Genomic DNA, 11,363 nt, shown 5'->3' with positions numbered 1-11,363 from the left:
TGTTGTTAGAACGTTCCACATTGTCAAGACCTCTACGGTCCTGCCACTTCTATATAACATTGTATTAGTTAGGTAAGTACTCATGTTTACAAGCACAGCTAGATCTCATAAATGAAAACACATGTATTTAGTATTTGGTTTGGTATTAGGTTTACACATTTCCTCTATAACATCATGCTTGGCCAGGGATCATCTGTTCTTGTAGGCCTCAGGAATATCATTGTATGACATGAAAGTGTATTTACTTAGGAGGTAGGCATGTGAGTAGCTTCCACTTTGGAATGTCTCATTGATTTTTATCACCACGACCATGTAGGTGGCTTCTTAATGTGTTCCTCAACAATATTACAAAGAATCTTTCTGTGTGCTTCCTTGTACATACGCATAAATATTCCTTCTGTGCTGCCACAGGTCCAACCATCACCTACCTAATACTGGCATAGAGAGAAGAGCCTGATCAGAAAGCTCTCCACCTCCCCTACTGCAGAATCTGCTGTGTTCTCGCTCTGTGCCCCCACTTTACAAGGACCTAACCGATTTTGCCCTCACCCAAGTGTCTCATGGATTTTGTTAAACATTTTGTTGAAGTAAAACAGTCCTACAGAAAATATATGCAGTCTACACATAGAGTGTAATGAGGTTCCCCAAAATGTATATTTGTCATTTAGATAAGATGGAAAACTTTCAGCATCAAGAAACCAAAGAATTCATGGAAAGTTGCATGGGATTGCAACTTTAGTCAAAGCTGCTAACTCACCAGGCCCTCCTGTATGGCACGCATGTTCAGCTGGCTTCCTAACCACTGGCCTTAGCATCCACCCCAGGTACACATTGTCATGTCCAATGCAAAATGACTCACATGGAGACTTGTGAGAGTGTTTTAGCAGTTTTTGGAAGCCAAATGAAGGAACCTGTAAATGCTTCTTGGAGGGACTTTTTGGGTTATGTAGGAGCAGTTGTTACCGTCTTAATGTACCTGTCTCTACAGTGTTTCCTTGCTAGCATCGCCCAGAACACTGGACCTTGGCCGGGACTGAGGCAAACACACTCCAGGCATCAAGTCTGCCCTAGGCCCTTCCCAGGCCTATCAGAGAGGTTATGGCTTACTATCAAACATTACCCTCACACAACCTTTTAAGATTTATTCCTTTTCAATTGAAAGGCAGATTTACAGAGAGAAGGAATGGAAGATCTACCAACTGCTGGTTCACTCCCCAGGTAGCTTCAACAGCGATAGCTGAGCCGATTCAAAATCAGGAGCCAGAAGTTTCCTCAGGATCTCCTCTACAGGTGCAGAGTCCTAAGGCTTTGGGCCATCCTCGACTGCTTTCCTAGGTCACAAGTAGGGAGTTGGAAAGGAAGTGATGTAACCAGAACATGAACCAGCATCAATGTGGGATCCCAGGGCATGCAAGGTGAGAGCCACTAGGGTACCATGCCAGACCCAACCTCACACTATTCTTCTTATTATTATTATTATCATCATCATCAACATCATTTTATGATACAGATCCTTAGGCCCTGGGATTTCCCCTACTCCCTCCCCAAATCCCCCCCAACACACGGAGTTCCCCATATTATTATAACAATATAGTTCCTAAATTGCACTTTAAAATGTAGCTAGAGCCACAGGTGAGAATATGTGGATATTTTGAAGAGTTCATGAAAAAATCAAATTAAAATTTAAGTTTATGTTGGCACTAAAATGTTTGAAACCCTTGCATAACTGTTTACAGTAACACAAATTTTTATGAACTTTCAGAACACCCTTTGAACAAAGAAACTGTTTAGCTCCATTTATTGAAAAAAAAAACATACACACCAGTAAGTCAACAACTGGATAAGGACTGGAAGCCAGAAAGTAGCCTCCACTGAAAAAAATGATAATGATGGTTCGATTTCACAGGGGACAAACATGACCTCAATGAGTGGACCTGCTGATTAACTCAACTTCCTGTATTTCCAAGCAGAAACATGGTAAAGAGTCCACTGTGGGAGTTAGGGAAGCGCCTTGGGTGAGAGGCCTGTCCTTGCAATCACATGGGAGGCACTGAGCGGAGAGAGACTGTAGAGGCAGCAGGGCTATGCCAGCTACTGGATCCTAACTGTGGAGGAGAGAGAGCAAGGGATGTTTGCTGTTATCAGGCAGAGCACTTCAGGGAGGTGGGCTCAAGCAGGGCTCTGTGCCTCTGCTCAGCTGAGCTCCAGCCAGAAGGCTCAAGAGGCAGAGGAGGTGGTGAGCTAGCTGCAGCTGCTGCCCAGCTCTGGGGAGGTGAGCTGGGCTCCCTGTCTTGCTGTGGCCATAGGCACGGCACACTGGAGGCCACCTGAGCCATGCCTGCCAACCACACAGAGGGCAGTACCACTTCCAACCAGACCACACTGACTCTAGGCTTGTCCCCAGTCACCTGTACAGCAACTGTGACTTTCACTGAAGTGGTGGACCAGGAGGAATGGGGCTCCTTCTATTATTCCTTTAAGGTAAGTCCTTGCCTGCCTCACTCAACACTGACTTGAAACAATGAAACCGAACTTAAGGCAGTTAAGCTATACATGGTGAATGGGTGTCTTTTGTCTGTATTGAAATGGGTAAAACAGAAAAGCACAACCTGATGGGCTTTAGCAATGAGTGTTTCAGTGTGTAACGTTCTATATTATCATTTCCTAGGAATGTACAGTGTGGTTTGTTTGTTTGTTTGTTTGATTTTGCTGTTGCAGTTTCTGAATATGTGTGGCTCCTGAGTATCATTTCTGAGTGGATTTGTTTTTTTTTACTTTCTCCCTTTGCTTGTGCAAAAGCACGTCTAACTAATTCAGCAGCAAGATGTGAAATATGTTTGTAATACAAGTTAGAGCAGGGAGTGTCTGACTAGGCACCTTAGAGGCAGGGAAAGCCCACATCCCAGGCAACACCTGATGCCAAAAGACCCAGCACTGAGCAAGGAAAAATCCCACTTTCCTTGTTGATTCTTTTCATTGAGCTCCAGGGAAAACCCAATCCTTTACTGGGGTTGGTGCAGCCACGGTTAGCAACAGATTGCCATCTGGAATAAAGGAAATCAGTGTGGGAAGATTCTGCTCCCTAGAATCTGAGAGCCACTTGTTTAAAAAAGATCCGCATTTAACCTAATTCTGCTTCTTATTGTGAAGCAAGATATTATGACAGGAAGCTACCAGATAGCTGGAAAGCAGCAGTTTTGTGCTGGTCGCATCAGAGTGCTGATTTGCTTGTGGGGTCGCTTCCCACGTTGCTTGACAACCCATGCGGTTGTTACAGTAACTAACAGGTCCCGAACTGGTCCCATAACACAAGAAGCTACTTCCGGGAAATTCTAGCTGTGGCTCTGCTCTTTCTGTAATCCTCTGGATGTTCCTGATATGATCTGGGGTGGACACTGCAAGGTAGAATTCCTGCAGCATCCACGCCTGGAGCAAAGGCTCACTTGTCGTGAAGGTGCGGAACAAAACTTTTCAGCGGGGAGCTGTCCTTCCGCCGGCTACCTGCACGGGACACAGAGCTCCTGGAGCGTGAGGAGCCCAAACAAACCACATGCACCTGTCGCTCAGAGCCACCTCCTACGTATGCACACGCACGGTCTGGCTGTCGAGTCGCACAACATAGCACAGGCAGCGAAATCAGAGTTTGTGACTACTTACTGTTGCTTGAACAATCCATTGCTGCTTGAACAATCCCCTGCTTGGAATCAGCCTGCAGATGCAGGACGCTTGCGCTGTGTGCCCAGGAAGCTACTGACTCCACTCTGACACTCCCGCCTTTGTAGCCTTTGATATTTATAGAACACGACAGCAAACAAAATGAAGAGAGACTGTCACTTGCAAAGGAGATAATCATCAGAAATAAGGCCGTTGTTTTTGAGACCCCAGCAATAAGCATTCCCTCGTTGAAATCTCATTTGCCTCCCCCACTTCTTTTTGGAATAAAGCACATGAGGGAATGCATTTTAGGTGCCGTTCTCAGCTAGTGTTTGTGTCTGTCCTGGCAGCACTGTCTCAGCCCTATGTAAGATCCCATCCTCTGCATCTATGCCTGTTGAGCTGTTCCTAGGAAAACAAATGGGGCAAGGGACAAACAGAAAATTCCAAAGACAGAAATTATGTCAAGCCTGGAGCTCAGGGTGTTTCATCTTTGGGGAGATGCAGTTTTTAACTAACACTCGGTGATTTTGAGTGACATGGAATACAGGGCTGGTAAGTGTGGAAGCCTGCCTCCAATACCCTGGCATAACTTTCTTCCCGGATCTGCATGGATCACAGGTAGCTCTGATGCCTCCATCCCACAGACTCTTTTTATCCCACTTACACCTGCACCCTGTCTGCTCTCTCCCAAAGGCATCCTCCAGTCTCCATTATCCTTGCCACATGCATTGAAAGTAGCAGAGAAATAAAAATAGTCACAGCAGGGAAAGTAGCAGAAGCTACAGTAGAAGCTGTGCAGCTTGTTCACGGTCACCCCCCTTGGGGCCACGGCTTGCTCAGTAACCCCTCTGAAGCATCTAATTTAATTCTCACAGCCAGCCTACACTCTAGCTCTCCCTATGGCATCACCTACCATCTTGACAAATATGTATCAAAATTCTATGCATGCTTTGATGTCCAACTTTGCTTGCTTCCTCATTGAAGCCCTTCCTCCCTCCTTTGAATCTCGGTAGTGTCCTAAACTGCTCCATTTTCCTGGCCAATTAAATACATCTCCGTCTAAAGCTGCTGCTCCCTGCCCTCCAGCCCTTCCATGTTTTGGGTGGATTTGTTGCAGTCATTGAATGCCTCCAGTGAAAAGCATGTCTCAAGTTTGCCTCCTGCTCTCACCAGGCCCCAGCACCAAGCTAAGCAAGTCGTTCTACAATACTGCAGCAACCAAGTGTGGCATTATTTTTCTGCCAATTACCAACATTTTGTCAAATGGGGAAAAGACAGATTTCTTTCTTCTTGGTTCTTGTGGGAGTCTCATTAACCAGGATTATGCCCATTGGTGTCTTATGCCTAACTTCTTCCGGCTGCAGGCACCGAAGGCCCTCCTCACAAGCACCTTCGGCTTATCCTTAGCTCATTTCTAAGGCAGTGGGACCCAGGTAAGCTATAGAGTTCACTGGGCACAGTGTGGAGCCAGTCATATACCACGGGCTGGCATCCGTCACCTGCTCTGGGGGATACACTACTACCATGTTACAAGCCTGTGGGCCCACGTGTCTTGCTGAGGCTGCAACCTGGGTTTTTCACTTAGCTTGCTATCTAGCACTCCTCTCTGGGGAGAGAGTCCCTCCTCTCTGAACCCTCACTCTCACCGACAGGAGACGAGACATCCAAGACCATATCTCACTGTCCCTCTTAGCATGCATTGCGCCTTTCCCTTCATTGTATCTCTACCCCCAGATATTTGTTTCTATTCTCACTCCGCTCACCTGCCCGGCTGTCCTAACCACCACGGAGATCCCTGCACATTAGCACACAGATCAGAGGTGAGTTAGTCTTATCTGCCTCCATCCTCTGCTTTGCATGACTGCGTGCTCTTGGATTCAAGGCTCTATGCACCAATCTCAGTTCACTTCACAGGTGCCTGCTTCTTGTGTTGTCAAGGTCCTACTCAGCTCAACTCCTCTGCCCAAAGGCTCCAGCACTTGGGCACCCCATGGGTTTTTCAAATCCACCAGAAGTCTCAAGGAGGGTGACATCTGGGGGCACCTGAACACCAGATCATGCATTAGAAAGATAAAGACGGGATGCTTCATACAAAAGCCCTGAACTTCGACAGAGAATTTGCTAGCAATGTTTCCTGAATCTCTCATATTTAGTGATAAGAAACCTAATTAAAAGTAATTGAGAAGGAGACCTGTCTGAACAAGTAAATTACCTGAATTATAAAATATGCAAATGAAAATTCAGTTTTATTGCTCTTATGTGAGGGTAGACACATGACCCAAGATTGATGAATGTTGTCTGATGAAGATCTTTCTCAGAACCTCCTTCAGTGGGCAGTTACAAATAATACGCAATTAGCCTAACTATTGTTTATATGTAAATGGTGGCTTCTGAGTGCACTGGTGATTGGACAGTTTGTCCCCTTCGTTTGTACACTCTCCCTGCTGTGCTATTATTGTTGATTTTCCTCAACATATCATTCTTCCATTTAGACAACAAAAGCAAATTCCAGCCCAACCCATATCCCGATTGTGTCGCCCCATGCCTGAAGAGGAGCTCATTGAAAGTCTGTTAAGGATACTGTGTTTGTTTCTACTACATTTGAGTTAACAACATATTCCCAAGACCATGCTCCACCCAACGGCTGCTAGGATTTTCGTGTTCTAGGATTATTGTGTCAATTCTTCTTTGCCCACTCACTCATTTCTCCCTATCTTCCCTTCACCCATCACACATGAGAATGGAAGTAAAATCAACCTACTCAAGACCAAAAAAAAAAAAATTGCATTGTATATGTGGCTTAGGAGGCTTGCAAATCATGAGTCACAGAATTTAAAAAATCTTGAAAGCATGCTGCTCCAAGATTTTACAAACTGGTGTGTCTGGTTTCACAGCCTATACATCAAGAAGGACTGTCAAAGGCACTCCTGTTTTGGGCAGAATTATGATTGGTATAGCAAAGATCAAACTGCCTTGTAGGAAGGGCACTGGGAAGTATCAGGACACAAGGGGAATGTGTTCCACAAACTGGTACAAAAGCTGGCAGTGCGACCCAGGTCACGAGCTCTGGGCACCCTGGCAAGTGTGCACAAACAGCCCAGTTCAAGAATTCACCTGCAGACCTGCCTGAGGGCTGTGGAGGCAAGAGTCCCCAACTCCCATCCAAGCACCCCAAATCAATGCCAATCCACTTCAGTTTTCTTCTGTGACCCCTCTCCTGGGCTTGCTTCCTGTCTGGATGTCCAGAAATTACTGGTGCATTTCCTGGGACCCAAGAGTCCCAAGTCCCCGTCCTTTTAATGTATCTCCTTCAGTTTGTAATGAGGGGTGTTGCCTTTATGTTATGTATTTTTTATCCTCTCCTAATTAGGTCCAATCAAAATGTTCACTTTAAGTTTCAGCAGTTGAGTATTGCAACTGTTTTAAAGGGAATTATTGCCAGGTTGGCTCAGTTAAAGAATTATTAAAGCTCTGATTTTCCCCTCCTGGGTTCTGTCACTCAGACCTAACACTGCTTTTCCAGTCACCCAACCTGGGTCGATTCCACCATGTGGTGTGCCCAAGAACACTCCAGGCAACTGACAAAGGCACACATGTCACTGGGTGACTTGGAAAAGAGAACATGTGATTTCTAAGCTATTTAGTTTATTACTATACATCTGATGACCGGAACTATAACCTCAGTTAATTCAGAGCACTCTGCAGAGTTTTTCAGACTTCGAAGGAGTTTCTTGGCTCTCTGTCTCAGAGAAGACATTTCATTCCATGGTCCCCTGCTTTGTGGAGGTAGGGCACAGAGGATATGCTAGCGAGAAATCTTGGTGAACTCACGTCAGCTGAAATGAAGCACACTGTCTGGTCCTCCAAATTGACCATGCTTGCTCCAGGCCCTTGGCCACAAGCCCAAGAGGCACAGATCAGCCCCACACTACTTTCTGGGGTAAGAGCCACTAGTCATAAGCTGCCCCTTTCTCCCTTTCTCAGTCCCAGTGCAATTTCTGCATCATTTGGCACAGAAAGTTGCATAGCTCCTCACTTAGTTCAGGGTTCCAGAGAACACAGTGCATGGTGGGGTTTCTCTCTCTCTCTCTCTCTCCTTGACATCACAGCCATCCACAGGTCATGATGGCTGGGGGATGTCCAGGAGGCTTCTCTTCCAGATCCTTGTGCAAGTGCACCTTACACCCTTCTAAACTTCTGCTCCGCTAAAGTCAGCAGATGTTCTCTTCCTTCGTCTGTGTGCTGATCCAGGAAGGGAACAACACAACACACTCTCATCCATATCTAGGTTTCCCCCTTATCTCTTTGTATCCAATGGCACTATTTTCCATATATCCCTCTGTGCCCCCTCAACCTCCTTTCTCTTATTGTGTGAAAATTAACTACATGGTGGCCCTCCCGACTTGCCATTCTACATTCTCTGGTGTGCAAGTTCTAAAGACTCATCTTCTTGCAACGGAAAAAGCCACTTGTATCATGCCTTTGGTGATAGCCTCCGATGGTCCAGTCTCTGTATTCGTTAGTATACTTCCAGGAATTTGTCCTTTGACTCTCTCCCAAGGCAGCTCCTGAAAACTGAGGAGCCACCATTATCTACATGGAAGAAATTTCCAGGAAGCCGAGAAAGACCGCCATAGCCTGAAGCTTCAGGATGGCTTCATCACGCCTCCCGGCCTCAGACAAGGCAGGGATCTGAGCTATTTCTTTTCTTGTTTTCATTTTTAACTTAGACCGCAAAAATGTAGAATAAGATACAGATGTTTAGGGAAGATGCTATTTCTGATTCATTTTCCTGATGTTACATCTAACTCTTGTCTGAGAAGCTTAATGGCCCATTATATGAGGGGCTATTAGAAAAGGTGGGAAATCTAGACAAAGTGAGCACGGACTTTTTATTGTGACAAAAGGATTTTCCAGGGCAAAATCACCCAGGGTTTGAGATGAAGCTGTGAGAAATAACCAGCATGATTGTGTTCCCATTCAGGCAATATTGACAGCTGCCTCAGAATGGTGGGTTTCTTTTCACTCCACCAACACTTCATTGTTTATGATGTAATTGCACATCATCACGTTTAGAGGAAACTCGCATCATCTTTAAGGAAGAGGATTTGAATGACATTCTTTTTTCAAAGTCAGATATAAAAATGAAGATTGAGAGGAAGTTAAAGGTAGCAACTCCATAAAATTAATTTTTTAAAAGTTATAAGAAAAAAGTAAGACTATTAGGATTTCCAGCTGATTTGCTGATGTAACAGTAGGATTTGACTCTGTAACAGTAAACAACTAAACTTTGAGTGCAAGAACTTTACCATACCAAAGGCTTATTTCACTCCCAAAACACATTTGCCACTTTGGACTAGGCTTCCTAGAACAAATGACTGCAGAGGGAGATAGGAAATACCATCTTCCTAGCTTTGGCCTACAATGATACACAACTTGGACTTGATCTCATTAGCATGGAAGATGACCCTGGTGTGGGAGAATATATACTGCCTAAGACTTGGCTTGGCTTCCGCATAAAGAATGTCACGTTCTTCAGGCTGGCCTACTGGCCTTTCCCAGGCTGAGCCAGCATTGTTCTCTGCTCCTCTCCTTATGTTCTGTATCCCTTGCAGTGGATAGCTCACCATGTTCTGAGGGTCCAAGGTTCTGTCTACCCTCTGCCGCCATTAACGCACTTTCTTGTGTCTTCGTGTATCTCTCAATTGCCCTCTCTTCTGTGAAGACTTCAGATTCACTGAGTACCTGGCAGCGTCACTGTCCAAGGACTCCCAGTGCACTCAGTCTCCATGCAACATGATAGATCCCTTGGCCTGTATGCTCATCCACACCACACATGCACGCACACAGAGATTTATACATGTACATGTATCTATAGACACATTCACATAGATAGGTGTGTGCACACACATCCTGCACATCGCTCATTTAGGAACATCTCTGGGACCACTACCCCTGGCATTTTATTAAATAAAACAGCATGTCAAGAAAAAGTATACAAAACAAACTTATTCCTAATATAAATGGGTTAAGGTGAGTGGAGCCTTACACCTTTATTCATCAGCTATCAACATTGAATTTTCAGTGTCACAATTATTGTAGGGTATTTCTGACACCAGAGAAAGCTGTGTAGTGTGTGGGGTGCACAGCCAGTTTGCAGTCCTGAATCCAACAACACCTGAGGCTTTTTTTGTCCCTTTCCCATGTTGTCAGGTTCTGCAGTTCAGGCTTAAGATCATCCACCTGTGAGCAAGGCACAAACCTTGCCTGCCCACCTCCATTCTCCCTGTGTGAGTTCTGATGCCTGGTTCTAGAAGCCAAGCCACGCGGGGCTTCTGCAGGGCACATGGAGCAGACAGTCTCCCCATGGAAGTGACGCTCTGCTCCGGCGGAGTGAGTGAAGCCTGGCCCATCTGGTAGAAATCGCAGAGAGGCTGTTACCTGAAGTTGTGCTCCTGTCTCTGTAACACTTGTTACACCTGTAAGCCTCAAGCACTTCGTCTGTCCTGGGAATGGTGAGGATACAGTTGGTTTCTCTGTGCTGAACCCTGAACTGTACTGGGAAGCCAGTTTTGACCACTAAGGAACTAGTAAGACCAGTAAACTAGTAAAATTAGTAAAGCCAGAATGGTAAGACAATAAATATGCTGATATTGATTCTCAACCTAACACTTACGCATAAATATTTTTCACTCTTTCTCAATTTAACCTACATTCCAAAACACACTGAATATCATTTCTTAAAATAAGTCACCGCATAATACTGTGGAATACAGTCTTTAAAAACACCTTCTAGAATACATATTCCTTCATCCAACTGCATTGAAAATCAGATTGGCTTTATTAAATATTTCTAAAGGCACAGGGGATTTAGAAACACACGAAACAGGTACTTTGCCCACAGGAGAAAATAAGCGTTTAGTCAATAAGGGAAGAACATGCAGTCATTTAGATAGAGAAAAGATGGATAGTACTCAGGGAGCCACATGAACAAGCAGCAATGACAAGTTCCTGCATAGAAAGCCAAGGTGTTCTACATAGCATACAAATAGACTGAAGTCTGTGGGAAAGAACTGGTGAGATCAAAGCAATGGAATGTACCATCCCTCTGAAGCACATTGATTTTTTTTTGTCCTTGTAGGCAAGAAGAAATCTTTTGAGTTTTATTAGTAAAAATGTGAATAATTCTACGATTTCATAGAGATTTCTCAGACTGAAGAGTGCTGCATGGGTTGAGGAGAACTAGGGGAAGGGCAGTGATGGCATCCATGATGATCTTACGTGAGGTGCTGAGCGCTCAGACAAGGCTGGTCTGATATGGGAAAGGAAGAAACACTGGTCACACGTGGGATCTGGGGACCCCAGGCAGCTGGAACCATGTATATTTGGAAGAGAGAAGAGAGAGGAGAGGAGCGCTCAGATTGATACGCTGATTCAACATTTATATGGAGAGGAAAAGAAAGATGAAATACACAGTAATTCAGAATGAAGTGCAGAAGCCATGCAGGTTTACAGACTTCCCATAAAGCTATCAGGTGGTATCGGAGAAAGAATAAACACCCAGATCAATGGAATAAAATAGAGAGTCCAGAAAGAGATCCACATATTTATAGCCAACTGGTTTCTGACAACGATCTAAAAAAAAGAGGCAATACGATGAGAAAAGAAAAGGAAAAAGGCTGTTGCAATAAAGTCATATGTGAAGG

General features: G+C 44.8%; 1 protein-coding gene across 2 annotated transcripts in view; it reads left to right on the top strand.

Moving 5' to 3' along the window:
• Nucleotides 1–2,323: 2,323 nt before the first annotated feature.
• The window catches only part of NPSR1 (neuropeptide S receptor 1), a 118,324-nt gene continuing 109,284 nt past the window's right edge, over nucleotides 2,324–11,363 (top strand). For both annotated transcript variants that reach the window (XM_040964968.1, XM_040964967.1), the window contains exon 1: nucleotides 2,324–2,481. In XM_040964968.1, coding sequence (XP_040820902.1) covers nucleotides 2,335–2,481 — 147 coding nt within the window. In that variant the 5' untranslated portion in view covers nucleotides 2,324–2,334. The remainder of the gene's footprint in view (nucleotides 2,482–11,363) is intronic.

This window comes from Ochotona curzoniae, unplaced genomic scaffold (genome assembly GCF_017591425.1).
Source record: "Ochotona curzoniae isolate NIBS_2020 unplaced genomic scaffold, NIBS_Ocur_1.0 scaffold_3835, whole genome shotgun sequence".
NCBI lineage: Eukaryota > Metazoa > Chordata > Mammalia > Lagomorpha > Ochotonidae > Ochotona > Ochotona curzoniae.
This window is presented reverse-complemented; position numbering and strand designations above follow the sequence as displayed.